General features: G+C 46.5%; 1 protein-coding gene across 1 annotated transcript in view; it reads right to left on the bottom strand.

Annotated features, from left to right (window-relative positions):
- VKORC1L1 (vitamin K epoxide reductase complex subunit 1 like 1) overlaps nucleotides 1-10,669 on the bottom strand; it is a 129,781-nt gene extending 119,112 nt beyond the window's left edge. The window contains exon 1 of the mRNA XM_063953837.1: nucleotides 10,331-10,669. Coding sequence (XP_063809907.1) covers nucleotides 10,331-10,521 — 191 coding nt within the window. The 5' untranslated portion in view covers nucleotides 10,522-10,669. The remainder of the gene's footprint in view (nucleotides 1-10,330) is intronic.
- Between the last annotated feature and the right edge of the window lie 5,847 nt (nucleotides 10,670-16,516).

Genomic DNA, 16,516 nt, shown 5'->3' with positions numbered 1-16,516 from the left:
TAACCGATGCATCTAAAGATGTGATCCGGACCACTTTGTCCAGTAAGTCCCATTAGAAGGTCCTCTCATGGAACCTGCCGAAAGGAATGGCCTCGTATGATGCCACCATCCTTCCCAGGACTCGAGTGCAGTGATGAACTGACACCTGTTTTGGTTTTAATAGATTCCTGACCAGTGTTACGAGCTCCTGAGCTCTCTCTATCTGGAGATAAACCCTTTTCTGGTCTGTGTCAAGGATCATGCCTAGGAGAGGCAGATGAGCTGTAGGAACCAACTGCGACTTTGGAATATATAGAATCCAGCCGTGTTGCCGTTACACTTCCAGAGAAAGTGATACGCTGTTCAGCCACTGCTCTCTTGATCTCGCTTTTATGAGGAGATCGTCCAAGTACGTGATAATAGTGACACCTTGCTTCCGCAGGAGCACCATCATTTCCGCCATTACCTTGGTGAATATTCTCGGGGCCGTGGAGAGACCAAACGGCAACGTCTGAAATTGGTAATGACAATCCCGTACCGCAATTCTGAGGTACGCCTGATGAGGTGGATAAATGGGGACATGAAGATATGCCTCCTTTATCTCCCGAGTCACGATAAAATATCCCCCTTTCAGGCTTGTAACGACCGCTATTAGCGATTCCATCTTGAACTTGATCCTTTTCAGGTATATGTTCAGGGATTTTAAATTCAATATGGGTCTGACCGAACCGTCTGGTTTCGGGACTACCACATGGACGAATAATAACCCCCTCCTTGTCGAAGGAGGGGAACCTTGACCACCACCTGTTGAAGATACAATTTGTGAATTGCAGTTAACCCTGTTTCCCTCTCGTGGGGGGAAGCCGGCAGGGCCGTCAGTGAGGAGGCATCTTCTCAAAGCCCAGCTTGTATCCCTGAGACAATATCTATTGCCCAGGGATCTAACAGGGAGTGAACCCACTTGTTGCAGAACTTACGAAAGCGTGCCCCCACCGGGCCTAGCTCCGTCTGTGGAGCCCCAGCGACATGCGGTGGATTTTCATAGAGGCCGGGGAGAACTTCTGTTCCTGGGAACTAGCTGTGTTGTGCAGCTTCTTTCCTCTGGCCCCGCCTCTGGCAAGAAAGGACGCATCTCAGCCTTTCTTGTTTCTTTGTTCGAAAAGCTGCATTTGATAATGACGTGCTTTCCTAGGCTGTGCAGGAATATAAGGCAAAATATCCGAATTACCAGCTATAGCCGTGGAGACCAGGTCCGAGAACCCTTCTCCACACAATCCTCAGCCTTCCATATGCCACTTAAGTTGGCATCATCTGTCCATTGCATATTCTACAGGACACGTCAAGCAGAAATCGACATAGCTTTGACTCTAGGACCCAGTATACTCATGTCTCTTTGGGCATGTTTGATTATATATATCTCTTAAGACAGCATCTTTAATATATATATATATATATATATATATATATATATATATATATATGTGTGAATGTATTATCCGGCACTCTGGATGAAGAATAAAATAATTATGCCCGGGTGCCCTCCTCGTTGTGCATATAGACAAAGGAATCCTTCCCACTGACCAATGTGGTACTGGGTGGAAGAAAAACAGGCGGCACTCCAAGGTCTTTCAAAATAAACTTTGTATTGAAAGGTTACAGCATGGTGCAAAAGCAACGTTTCAAGACCATTGCGGTCTTTTCGTCAGGCTGTGCATTGTGAGAAAAAAATACAATTGACTGAACAGTGTTTAAGGTGCTTACCTGCAATATATATCGGTGTGTGTGGCGTGCGGTGTCTCACGGAGTCCCGGGCCGTCGGCTTCCGGGTGCGTCAGCTGGTCGCTCCGTTCGTGACGTCATGGTTGCTGGGCAACCCGACGAAGCCTCGGGACCCGTCACGCCGGGAGAACCTGAAATGTCAAAATAATGATCAAGCTGTAACAACTTGTGCAATAGCTTGAATGTGTGATCTATATGTGATCTTGAAAAAACGTGAACATTAATGTGTAAAAGTAAATGGTGCAATTAAAATCACGGGATCTAAAGCGCTGTCAAATTTACTGTTAATTGCATGCGTATAGAGTTAATTCTTGAAGTAATTTACATATAGCTACCACTAGTTAGTGATCATAATGTTATAAATATTTAGTAGTAAATGCATGCTAATTTATTATGTATTATGATAAGCTAATTTCAAGTTAAAAAGGTGTTCCAGGTGAATTTTTCATTTAGTCCGTTGGGTGCTAGCGCTCCCAATAGAAATATCCATTTGGATTCACACTTGGTCAGAAGTTTTTGACGGTCACCTCCTCTTATCAAGGGTGGAATGTGATCTATGATCTTGCATCGAAGATCTGATAGATGTCCCTGTTGTCGGTAATGTCTTGCTACAGGTTGGTCAATGTTCTTTCCTTCCAGTGCTGCCTTGACCGCCGATCTATGAAGAGCCATACGGTCACGTAGATTTCTTATGGTTTGTCCTACGTAAATAAGACCACAAGGGCACGTGATAGTGTACACTATGAAGGCTGTAGTGCACGTTACCACGTGTTTTATTTTGACATTTCAGGTTCTCCCGGCGTGACGGGTCCCGAGGCTTCGTCGGGTTGCCCAGCAACCATGACGTCACGAACGGAGCGACCAGCTGACGCACCCGGAAGCCGACGGCCCGGGACTCCGTGAGACACCGCACGCCACACACACCGATATATATTGCAGGTAAGCACCTTAAACACTGTTCAGTCAATTGTATTTTTTTCTCACAATGCACAGCCTGACGAAAAGACCGCAATGGTCTTGAAACGTTGCTTTTGCACCATGCTGTAACCTTTCAATACAAAGTTTATTTTGAAAGACCTTGGAGTGCCGCCTGTTTTTCTTCCACCCAGTACCACATTGGTCAGTGGGAAGGATTCCTTTGTCTATATGCACAACGAGGAGGGCACCCGGGCATAATTATTTTATTCTTCATCCAGAGTGCCGGATAATACATTCCTATACTATTGAGGTACAGGCCAGTACCCCTAAGGATCAAGGCACCGGAACCGCATTAATTTTCCTGTTTTCCACACTGGAAACTATATCAAACAACTTGGACTCATACAATTGCTTTCAGTTTTTCCAGGCTTACCATCGATACCATCGGTAATTTTTCCAGGTGATTTATATCAACTAGCATTAGGATCAACATTTATAACTACAGATCCACAAATGGCATGCAGTGAGGTCAAATCATTTATAGACCTCAAATCACATTTGGACGAAACTTTGACGCTCACACAGGAACATGCAGACACCATACTATTTGGTGCAGATCTACACCCTGTGCAAAATGTCCCCACAGTGGATGAAATATATAACATCATTTTGAAACTAAGAAATAAAGAAACGGATTATCTTCTACACGGAACATCTCTCTCCAATTATTTCCGAGCAAAAATGATACCACGAGGCTTTCGCATTAGAAACACCCCTACTATTGGCCGTAATAATGCAAACTTCTGCCACAAATGGATATCTATACTAAATAAATGCAGCTTCGATCTTATGCTGCTCGTGATCGAGGAGTCGGGCAGAATTCTCAAGGAAACGAAAGAAAAATTAAACACTGCTACCACCACATACAAGCCAATAATAGATGACAAAAAACATCAATGTGGACAAAAATGGAGACACAATGTAACAATTACAGACAAGAGCTCCTGAAATTTTAAAATAAAAAACTCATCACTGTACAAACAGATTATGAGGAATTTAGAGTGTACAGATGGCTCAGTGGCACCGACTTCACCTCCGGCCGCTCCAGATCTCGCTCAAAAATATCTTGGAGAGACAAAAGAGATTCTAGAAACACCAACTTTCGACATCGCTCCCAATCAAACAGCGACAGCGATTTTCATATCAACGACTCCGATGACCCCACTAAAACACCCGAGATCCCTTTAGATCGAGCTTCAAGAACCAGGGCAGATCATCGGTCCACAGAAGAACCAGGAGAGGTGGTCAAAACCAAAGAATCTACCAAGCCGCCAATAAATACAAAAAAGAAGAAATAGTGTTTAACTTATCGTCTCATTCCTTAACTGCAGCACAATCAGCAGTCCTGAACAAGGGATTATCATTTATCCCCACGACATATTATAATCAACTCAATTGGAAAATAGATCTCTATGGACACCATAGGACGTTAAAAACTAAAGAATTTTTCCAGCATCAAACTACCTCCACTCAAGTGGACCCCAAACATCAACTAATATATAAAAGATCTTCCTTTGATCCGGCCTCCAATAACCCCTCCTTAAAAACCTACAACAGACTCTTGGATGACTCAGTGAGTAAATATCAAGGAGCAAAATCTAAAATTTGCTCCAATCTCACTAAACAAGAACATCAGGCACTCAATGAACTATCAGCCTTAAACAACATTATAATCCGCTCAGCGGACAAAGGAGGAGGCATTGTGCTGCAAGACACGGACATTTACATTAAAAACATAGACAAGTTATTATCGGACACAGTCACTTACAGCAAATTGTCCAATAATCCTACTGAAAAGTATAAAACACAATTGGACAATACTTTAAAACAAGCCTATGATACACAACAAATCAATAACAGAACATTTAAAGCATTAAGCACAGAATATCCCATCACTCCTATAATATATACGGTACCAAAACTTCACAAAGATGCCAGCAATCCACCCCCTCGCCCTATTATCTCAGCCAGAGGGTCATTGTTGCAGCCAGTGTCCAAATTCCTGGATGGCCTTATTCAACCACTTATCTCCAAACAATCTACCTTTTTGAAAGATACCACACAACTTTTACTTAAGTTACAAGCTCTAACGCAATTGCCAGAAAATACCATACTGTGTACATTAGACGTAAAAAGCTTATACACAGTAATCCCCCATCAAGAAGGACTCAAAGCCATGGAATTGTTTCTATACAAACACAAGTTCACAGAGATTCCCATTCCATTATTTCTAGAGTTGTTGAAAAGCACCCTGGTCAACAATTATTTCTTACATAATGGCCAATATTACATCCAGACCAAAGGCTGCGCCATGGGGTCCAACGTGGCCCCGTCTTTCGCAAACGTGTACATGTTTCAACAAGAACAAATCTTCTTCTTCTCGGATCCAGAAATTTCACAATATATATCACTATACACAAGATATATCGATGATCTGCTGATAATATGGTCGGGTCCTTTATCAATCTTAACCTCATTAATCTCCAATATTAACCAGATGGATCACCCCATAAAATTTACACATCAGGTTAGTACATCTAGTATTAACTATCTAGACGTCACCATAAGCATCAAGGAGGGAAGACTGAAAACATCTTTATATACTAAAAGCACAGACCGGAATACCATGTTATTACACAGCAGCTGTCACCCACCGGCCTTGATCAAAGGGTTGCCACGATCACAAATGATCAGGGCAGCCCGTATTTCAAGTGATCCAGAAGATTTAGAACAAGCATTGTCACATATGGTGGACAAATTTGCTTCCAGAGGGTATCACCACAAGGAATTGACAGAAACGAAGAACAGAGTATTACAAATGCCACGAGAACAATTGTTGCAACCCACGAACAAACAAAGAAAAGAAGATAAGAGCAAGATACCGTTTGTGACAACCTTTAACACAGCCAGTGCAGTGATTCCACAAGCAACCAAGGCCCTTTGGCCCATTGTCACAGGCGACAAGGAGCTACCAATATTTAAAAACACTCGCATTATGCCCAGTTATAGAAGGGGCAGAAGTATACGTGATCGCTTAGTAAAAACCAACATCACTGCAAAAATGAATACTACACTCTTTGGCACAATCAAAAAACCAGGATGTTATAAATGCATATCGTGCACCACCTGTAAATATATGGAACCAGGAAACTCTTTTGCCAACCAGCAAACTGGACAACAATACAAAATAAAACACGTGGTAACGTGCACTACAGCCTTCATAGTGTACACTATCACGTGCCCTTGTGGTCTTATTTACGTAGGACAAACCATAAGAAATCTACGTGACCGTATGGCTCTTCATAGATCGGCGGTCAAGGCAGCACTGGAAGGAAAGAACATTGACCAACCTGTAGCAAGACATTACCGACAACAGGGACATCATCTATCAGATCTTCGATGCAAGATCATAGATCACATTCCACCCTTGATAAGAGGAGGTGACCGTCAAAAACTTCTGACCAAGTGTGAATCCAAATGGATATTTCTATTGGGAGCGCTAGCACCCAACGGACTAAATGAAAAATTCACCTGGAACACCTTTTTAACTTGAAATTAGCTTATCATAATACATAATAAATTAGCATGCATTTACTACTAAATATTTACAACATTATGATCACTAACTAGTGGTAGCTATATGTAAATTACTTCAAGAATTAACTCTATACGCATGCAATTAACAGTAAATTTGACAGAGCTTTAGATCCCGTGATTTTAATTGCACCATTTACTTTTACACATTAATGTTCACGTTTTTTCAAGATCACATATAGATCACACATTCAAGCTATTGCACAAGTTGTTACAGCTTGATCATTATTTTGACATTTCAGGTTCTCCCGGCGTGACTGGTCCCGAGGCTTCGTCGGGTTGCCCAGCAACCATGACGTCACGAACGGAGCGACCAGCTGACGCACCCGGAAGCCGACGGCCCGGGACTCCGTGAGACACCGCACGCCACACACACCGATATATATTGCAGGTAAGCACCTTAAACACTGTTCAGTCAATTGTATTTTTTTCTCACAATGCACAGCCTGACGAAAAGACCGCAATGGTCTTGAAACGTTGCTTTTGCACCATGCTGTAACCTTTCAATACAAAGTTTATTTTGAAAGACCTTGGAGTGCCGCCTGTTTTTCTTCCACCCAGTACCACATTGGTCAGTGGGAAGGATTCTAGGGCTAGGGCTACCTTCTGGGCAAACGTGACACCCTAGGGGAAGATTCCCATCACATCCTGGCCCTAGTGGGGAAAGGATACTGCCTGAGAATTCTTTGTGGGAAGCTGCAGTCTCTTGTCTTGAGATTCCAGCTCTTTTTCCTCATGAGAGGAGGGAAATTTACCTCAGCTTTCTTCCCCTTAAACATGTGTACCCTTGTGTCAGGGACAGATGAGTCATCAGTGATATGCAAATCATCTTTTCTTACAATAATCATATATTGAATACTTTTCTGCCATTTTGGCTGTAACTTTGCATTATCGTAATCGACACTGGAGTCAAACTCCGTGTCGATATCAGTGTTTATTATTTTGGATAGTGAACATTGTGAGACTCTGAAGGTCTCTGCGCCATAGGGACAGACATGGGTAGATTTCCTGTCTGTTCTCTAATCTTTTGTGCAATAAATAAACCTCATTACTTACACATATCCAAACAGGTGTCGGCGTTGTCGACGGAGACACCCTCTCACACACATATTTGCTCTATCTCCTCCTTAGGGGAGCCTTTTACCTCAGACATGTCGACACACGTACCGACACACCACACACACAGGAGATGCTCTATTTGAAGACAGTTCCCCCACAAGGCCCTTTGGAGAGACAGAGAGAGTATGCCAGCACACACCCCAGCGCTATATGACCCAGGAATCACACAGTAACTTAGTGTTAACCCAGTAGCTGCTGTATATATTGTTTTTACGCCAAATTTATGTGCCCCCCCTCTCTTTTTTACCCTCTCTATCGTGCTTCTGCAGGGGAGAGCCTGGGGAGCTTCCTCTCAGCGGAGCTGTGGAGAGAAAATGGCACTGGTGAGTGCTGAGGAAGAAGGCCCCGACCCCTCAGCGGCGGGCTTCTATCCCGCGATTTTGTGTAAAAATAATGGCGGGGGCTCATGCATATTACAGTGCCCAGCTGTATATATGCTGCTTTTTTGCCAGGAGGTACTCAATTGCTGCCCAGGGCGCCCCCCCCTGCGCCCTACAGTGACCGGAGTGTGTGGGTTAGTGTGGGAGCAATGGCGCACAGCTGCAGTGCTGTGCGCTACCTCATATGAAGACAGGAGTCTTCTGCCGTCGATTTTGACGTCTTCTTGCTTCAACCCGCCGGCTTCTGTCTTCTGGCTCTGCGAGGGGGACGGCGGCGCGGCTCCGGGAACGGACGACCAAGGTTAAGTTCCTGTGTTCGATCCCTCTGGAGCTAATGGTGTCCAGTAGCCTAAGAAGCGCAACCTAGCCGCAGTTAGTAGGTTTGCTTCTCTCCCCTCAGTCCCACGTAGCAGAGAGTCTGTTGCCAGCAGAAGCTCGCTGAAAATAAAAAACCTAACTAAAATACTTTCTTATTAGCAAGCTCAGGAGAGCTCACTAAAATGCACCCAGCTCCTTCCGGGCACAGATTCTAACTGAGGTCTGGAGGAGGGGCATAGAGGGAGGAGCCAGTGCACACCAGTAGTACTAAATCTTTCTTAGGGGTCGATTCTATTCGGCAACTAATGAATAGCGCCGGGAATTAGCTCCCGACGCTATTCAATTCAGCAACTAATTACCTGCAATTGTCGGGAATTCTTCTCTCATCCCCGGGGGATGAGAAGAGAAACCCGACAAAAGTGCTGCCTCGCGGCCGGCGCGAGGCTGATTCTGTCGGGAATCAGCCTCGCGCCGGGGAGTTAAGTCGGAGAATGCCCGTTCTCCCGACAATTCAACCTGTTTTGTCGGCGAGAACGGGCCATCGCCGACGTAACTAGTTGCTGAATTGAATAGCGTCGGGAGCTAATTCCCGGCGCTATTCATTAGTTGCCGAATAGAATCGACCCCTTAGAGTGCCCAGTCTCCTGCGGAGTCCGTCTATTCCCCATGGTCCTTACGGAGTCCCCAGCATCCACTAGGACGTTAGAGAAACATACCTAGAGCAACACCAATCAGACATGAACACGATTATTAAAGCATAAAGGAACTTAGATATGAAGAAATATGTAGAAAGAAATGCCATTTCATGGCGAAGGGTAGTTTTCTAGGAACAAACAAGCGTATCTACACAAAACAGAATTAATAAACAAAGATATACACATAAAGCAAGTAATACATTAAACTCAGAGATACCGAGTTGACAAGTCAGGGCCTCAGGTGAGTTTTAGGAAGGATAAAAGGGACATGATATATTACTGAATTACAACTTCATAATTTAAAAATTCGAACAGCGCTGTTTTCCATACAAGGAGAAAGGCAAAGGTAACAGACATGAGTTATCCAGCAGCTACACTTGAAAGAAAGAACAGGAACCAAAGAGTGGGGCTAATGCGTAAAGACAGCCTGAGACCTCCACAGCATTACGGGAGGCACTCAGTATCCCGGCTGTCGGGTTCCTGGTGCTCTGCATACCGACGCCAGGATACTGACAACTATTCTCCCTCTTGGGGTGGGGGGGGGCGGACAGAGGTGAGGACTCAAACGTAAGATCACCTATGATCTTTTTGTTTACAAATAAGCTGAGCACCAAATTGCCTTTATTTGTAAATTAAATCATGTTTGTTGGTTTAAGTACCATACGTTTCTTCTCTAGCAGTTCACAATAGGTACAGCAATCTCCGTAAAACCCAATCTTTTACACAATAACTTTGAATAAAGTTACAGCAGCCCAGGTGTGTATAAAGTACATTGCTTTCTATGGTAGAGTTGCAGACCAGGCATATGCATAACGATTACTTCCAGCACTGTGTTAGAGGAAAAGTCTAGTCCCTACACAAAAGTACAGGCAGCCACCACCCTGTGCCCGAGGGTGCAGCATCCTGTCAGCCAGACTTTACAGCACACCTATGGGCTGCTGCCACCGCTGAGTGCTGCTGCTGTGTGGGATGCAGGTGATAGTGATGGGCTGGGAGCTGTCACACAGCAATCACATGGAGAGTATACAACAGGGGCTTCACATCTACAGGCAACCTTTGCACCAACACGTAGCATACAGATCAGTCACACACATGCCTGTACCCTGGTGACACACAGACAACAATCTCAGTGATTGGCGACGTGGCCCACAGTGCTGACACCTCACAGCGGTATGTGTGTGTGTGTGTGTGTGTGTACAGGATCAGGGTGTGTGACAGACACCTCCCAGCCTCCACTCTGCCCCAATGCAATGGTACAGTCCCTGCACCGTGACAAGGCATACAGCACCGTGTGCCCTATGTGCCAGGCGGATACACTCCCTGGAGCCCTCATCACTGGCACACACCCCGGAGGTGGCATCACTGTGACAGGGACAATGAATGAATCTCATCTCCCACATTACTGTGCCCTCAGCACACAGCCCCCGGCACGGCCAGCCCTCTCCCTGCACACCTACACCCGCTGTATGGAGGCCCCTGGGCCAGTACCTGGAGGCGAGGACTGTGGAGCAGCGGACCCAGTGGTTGAGGTCGCACATGGCCTGGTATCCGGGGTCCCTTTCCTTCTCCCTCTCCACGTGGAAGGCGTAGAGAGACAGAACGATGCCGATGACGCAGACCGCGTACCGGGCTCCGCTCTCCCACCGCGGCACGGACACACTCAGCACGGGCGCCGCCATCTTACCCCCGGCCTGCTCTCTCTCTAATCTCGCGCGGGAGGGAGCGAGACACACAGGCAGCGCGCACACAGCTGCAGCGGTGACGTCTACGCCGGCTGGTGGCGGTGGTGGGCCGAGGGGCGGGGCCCGAGACGCGAGACGGGGGAAGGGTCACCGGGCTGCAGGGAGCCAATGAGGAAAGGCGTTCCCTGTGACATCACTAGTTGCCGGTATAGGAGAGGGTAGATGCTAGAATCAAGTGGGCTATGCGTCCTACAGGCTGTGCTGCTGCCGCTGCTGCTGCATTATTCTCCACGTTCCAGAAGAGTAATACATCTTCATGCATTATGTATTTGCCCTTCTATAACTGGCATCGGCTACTGTGCTGTACTATAGCAGAAAAAGTTTGTATAACCCCAAATAGCAATGATTAAACAATGCACCAAATCCTCTCTGTGGTTTAAAGAATTTTCTCTTACGTCCTACCTAGAGGATACTGGGGCCCACATTAGTACCATGGGGTATAGACAGGTCAACTAGGAGCCATAGGCAGTTTAAGAGTTTAATAGTGTGGGCTGGATCCTCCCTCTTTGTCCCTCCTACCAGACTCAGTTTAGAAAATGTGCCTGGAGGAGCCGGTCACGCTGAAGGAAGCTCGAAGAGTTTTCTACGTTTATTTTATATGTTTTGTTATTTTCAGGCAGGACTGGATGGCACCAGCCTGCCTGCTTCGTGGGACTTTGGGGGAGAGAATGGCCCAACCTCTTAAAGGGTTAATGGTCCCATTCCCTGAGGGACCTATTCATAAGCCCCACCACGGCGAGCTACAGTCCTGCAGCACGCTGCCACCCCTCACAGAGCTAGAAGAATGAAGAGTGGTGAGTACTGAGGCCATTATGGCGGCATTAGGGTACGGAGACGCACGGCTTCTACATGGGGTGGAATGCGTCTCCGGACACAGTACACAGCTACGTCCCCGTAACCTACACAGTTCCCATACTGGCACAACAGCCTTAAAACGGTTTCATTTTAGGCACCATATTCCTCAGCCAGTATAAAAAAAGTGGGAAGACCGCGCGCCATTGAAGGGGCGGGGCTGCACTATGAGAGGATCCAGCAGCTCACCAGTGCCATTTTCCCTCTGCAGTGGACATAGATGCTGACGGGACAGGGACGCACAGCTCCTCAAGTGTGACTCCAGATTACCTCAGCGGTACCACATACCCTCCAACTGTACGTTTTTAATAGGTACAGTACCTTTTTTATGATCTGTACTGATTTTTGGCTCTCCAAACTTCCATTGAAAGTATAGGAAAATGGACATGAACATGCCCCTTTTACCCATGGCCACACCCCTTTTTCTAATTTGTACCGATTTTTATGTGTAAAATGTTGGAGGGTATGGTACCAGGGGGTCATAGCAGGGGGGAGCGACTATTGGTATACTAAGGGGTATATGCAATTTCGGTCGAATTCTGGCTGGAATTCGACTGTTTTTTAATTCGACACAATTCGACAGTCAGACACCCTGCCGCCGGGACCCAAATTCGACATATTCAATAAAAAACGGATTCGACAGTCCCGCTGTCGAAAAACGGACCAATTGACGGATAGTGTGCGTCCTGGATTCGACTTTTTGGACGGCACAAAAGTGTTTAAAAAACCCAGAAAAAATTGCGTTGGGTCCCCCCTCCTAAGCATAACCAGCCTCGGGCTCTTTGAGCCGGTCCTGGTTGTAAAAATACGGGGAAAAAATTGACAGGGGATCCCCCGTATTTTTACAACCAGCACCGGGCTCTGCGTCCGGTCCTGGTGCAAAAAATACGGGGGACAAAAAGCGTAGGGGTCCCCCGTATTTTTAACACCAGCACCGGGCTCCACTAGTCAGAGAGATAATGCCACAGCCGGGGGACACTTTTATATTGGTCCCTGCGGCCCTGGCATTAAATCACTAACTAGTCACCCCTGGCCGGGGTACCCTGGAGGAGTGGGGACCCCTTAAATCAAGGGGTCCCCCTCTCCAGCCACCCAAGGGCCAGGGGTGAAGCCCGAGGCTGTCCCCCCCCCCCCCATCCAAGGGATGCAGAACTACAAGTCCCAGCAAGCCTCCCCCGCAAGCTGGTACTTGGAGAACCACAAGTACCAGCATGCGGGGGGGGGAAACGGGCCCACTGGTACCTGTAGTTCTACTGCAAAAAAAATACCCAAATAAAAACAGTACACGCACACCGTGAAAGTAAAACTTTATTACATACATGCATGCCGACCCACACCTATGTTCACACGCCGACTCTGTCCACTTCTCCAAGTAGAATCCACGGGGTACCTGAAAATAAAATTATACTCACCAAAATCCAGTGTAGATCTGTTTACACATGGGACCCCTTTCCTGTCACAGGGGGTCCCTTCAGCCAATCAGGGAGCGCCACGTCGTGGCACTCTCCTGATTGGCTGTGCGCGTCTGAGCTGTCAGCGCATAGCACTATGCCACTCCATTATCTTCAATGGTGGGAACTTTGCGGTCAGTAGTGAGGTTACTCGCGGTCAGTAACCTCACCGCTGAGTGAAGGGACCCTCTGTGACCGGAATGTGTAAACATGGGACCCCTTTCAGTGCGTGGTTCGGGTAATGCGGTTTGTTTTTTTGCCAAGTACGTGGATTACAAAAAAGAAGAGGACAGATCTACACTGGATTTTGGTGAGTATAATTTTATTTTCAGGTACCCCGTGGATTCTACTTGGAGAAGTGGACAGAGTCGGCGTGTGAACATAGGTAAGTATGTGTCGGCATGCATGTATGTAATAAAGTTTTACTTTCACGGTGTGCGTGTACTGTTTTTATTTGGGTATTTTTTTTGCAGTAGAACTACAGGTACCAGCGGGCCCGTTTCCCCCCCCCCCCAGCATGCTGGTACTTGTGGTTCTCCAAGTTCCAGCTTGCGGGGGAGGCTTGCTGGGACTTGTAGTTCTGCTACAAAAAACAATATTCCTTTATTTGACACAAGGCTATCAGACCCCCATCCGCAGCCCATGGATGGGGAGACAGCCTCGGGCTTCACCCCTGGCCCTTGGGTGGCTGGAGGGGGGGACCCCTTGATTTAAGGGGTCCCCACTCCAGGGTACCCCGGTCAGGGGTGACTAGTTAGTGATTTAATGGCAGGGCTGCAGGGACCGATATAAAAGTGTCCCCCGGCTGTGGCATTATCTCTCTGACTAGTGGAGCCCGGTGCTGGTGTTAAAAATACGGGGGACCCCTACGCTTTTTGTCCCCCGTATTTTTTGCACCAGGACCGGACGCAGAGCCCGGTGCTGGTTGTAAAAATACGGGGGATACCCTGTCAATTTCCCCCCCGTATTTTTACAACCAGGACCGGCTCAAAGAGCCCGAGGCTGGTTATGCGTAGGAGGGGGGACCCCACGCAATTTTTTTCTGGGTTTTTAACCCATTCCCACCCCTTCCCACTGAAAAACATGCTCTGATCTCTTCATATTATCTTAGTCAGTAAAAAAAAAAAAATATTCTTTTAAAAAATATATAAATAATACTTGTGGCTCCTAATAGACAAACCAAGTAGATAATCCCTTCTAATATAAATAGATATGCTATTAGCAACAAAAAAAACACACAAAAAAACATGGCCCTCATTCCGAGTTGATCGGTCGCAAGGCGAATTTAGCAGAGTTACACACGCTAAGCCGCCGCCTACTGGGAGTGTATCTTAGCATCTTAAAATTGCGACCGATGTATTCGCAATATTGCGATCACAAACTACTTAGCAGTTTTAGAGTAGCTCCACACTTACTCTGCCTGTGCGATCAGTTCAGTGCTTGTCGTTCCTGGTTTGACGTCACAAACACACCCAGCGTTCGCCCAACCACTCCCCCGTTTCTCCGGCCACTCCTGCGTTTTTTCCGGAAACGGTAGCGTTTTCAGCCACACGCCCATAAAACGCTGTGTTTCCGCCCAGTAACACCCATTTCCTGTCAATCACATTACGATCGCCGGAGCGAGGAAAAAGCCGTGAGTAAAAATACTATCTTCATAGCAAAGATACTTGGCGCAGTCGCAATGCGAATATTGCGCATGCGCACTAAGCGGAATTTCACTGCGATGCGATGAAAAATACCGAGCGAACGACTCGGAATGAGGGCCCATGTTTTTAAATTTTTTTATTAGATTCCACCACCAAAATGAGGCGGACTGAAATTGACGAAATGACTGTCGAAAAGCACTGTTGTCGAATCGGCATTCTTCAATTGAATATACTTTTGTCGAAAAGCCGCATTTTTACCATTGCAGACATGTCGAATTTGACAACTGTCAAATTTCAAAAAGTCGAATCTGAAACGGCCGTTTTTTTGTCAAAAAGTACTGTATTGCATTGTCGATTTTTTTTTTGTGTCGAAAATGCCCCGTTTTTCGACATTTGCGGCAATTCGACCGCAATTGCATATACCATATATTGCACAAAAGATTAGAGCTGAAGCTAGGGTACAGCCAGGGAGTCAACCCATGTCTGTCCCTATGTCGCAGGGACCTTCGGGGTCTCAAAAGCGCCCACTATCCCAAATAATAGATACAGATACCGACACGGATTCTGACTCCAGTGTCGACTACGATGATGCAAAATTACAGCCAAAATTGGCTAAATGTATTCGATATATGATTATTGCAATAAAAGAAGTGTTGCATATCACAGAGGAACCCCCGGTCCCTGACACGAGGGTACACATGTATAAGGAAAAGAAACCTGAGGTCATCTTTCCCCCCTCACATGAGTTGAACGAATTATGTGAAAAAGCCTGGGAATCTCCAGACAAAAAACTGCAGATACCCAAAAGGATTCTTATGGCGTATCCTTTCCCGCCAACGGACATGATACGGTGAGAATCCTCCCCTAGGGTGGACAAAGCATTGACACGCTTATCCAAAAAGGTAGCGCGGCCATCCGAAGATACGGCTACCCTCAGGGATACTGCTGACCGCAAGCAGGAGGTTATCTTGAAGTCCATTTACACACATTCTGGTACCTTACTCAGACCGGCAATTGCGTCGGCCTGGGTTTGTAGCGCTGTAGCAGCATGGACAGATACCTTATCAGCGGAAATTGAGACCCTAGATAAGGATACCATTTTATTGACCCTAGGGCATATAAAAGATGCTGTCTTATATATGAGAGATGCTCAAAGACGCTATGTCGACTTCTGCTAGACGAGTCCTGTGGATCCGGCAATGGACAGGTGATGCCGACTCAAAACGGCATATGGAGGTTTTACCTTACAGGGGTGAGGAATTGTTTGGGGAAGGTCTCTCGGACCTGGTATCCACAGCTACAGCTGGTAAATCTAAATATTTTGCCTTATACTCCCTCACAGCCTAAGAAAGCACCACATTTCCAAATGCAGTCCTTTCGATCACAAAGAAACAAGAAAGTACGAGGTGCGTCCTTTCTTGCCAGAGGTAAGGGCAGAGGGAAAAAGCTGTACAACACAGCTAGTTCTCAGGAACAGAAGTCCTCCCCGGCCTCTGCAAAATCCACCGCATGACGCTAGGGCTCCGCTAAAGGAGTCCGCCCCAGTGGGGGCACGTCTTCGAATTTTCAGCCACATCTGGGTTCACTCGCAGGTGAATCCCTGGGCAATAGAAATTGTTTCTCAGGGTTACAAGCTGGAATTCGAAGAGGTGCCTCCTCGCCAGTTTTTCAAATCGGCCCTGCCGGCTTCTCCCCAGGAAGGGGAGATAGTGTTAAATGCAATTCACAAATTGTATCTTCAACAGGTGGTGGTCAAGGTTCTCCTGCTTTAACAAGGAAGGGGATATTACTCAACCCTGTTTGTAGTCCCGGAACCAGACGGTTCGGTCAGACCCATATTAAATTTAAAATCCCTGAACCTATAATTGAAAAGGTTCAAGTTCAAGATGGAATCGCTAAGAGCGGTCATCGCCAGCCTGGAAGGGGGGGATTTTATGGTATCTCTGGACATAAAGGATGCATACCTTCATGTTCCCATTTATC

This window comes from Pseudophryne corroboree, chromosome 2 (genome assembly GCF_028390025.1).
Source record: "Pseudophryne corroboree isolate aPseCor3 chromosome 2, aPseCor3.hap2, whole genome shotgun sequence".
NCBI classification, from domain to species: domain Eukaryota; kingdom Metazoa; phylum Chordata; class Amphibia; order Anura; family Myobatrachidae; genus Pseudophryne; species Pseudophryne corroboree.
This window is presented reverse-complemented; position numbering and strand designations above follow the sequence as displayed.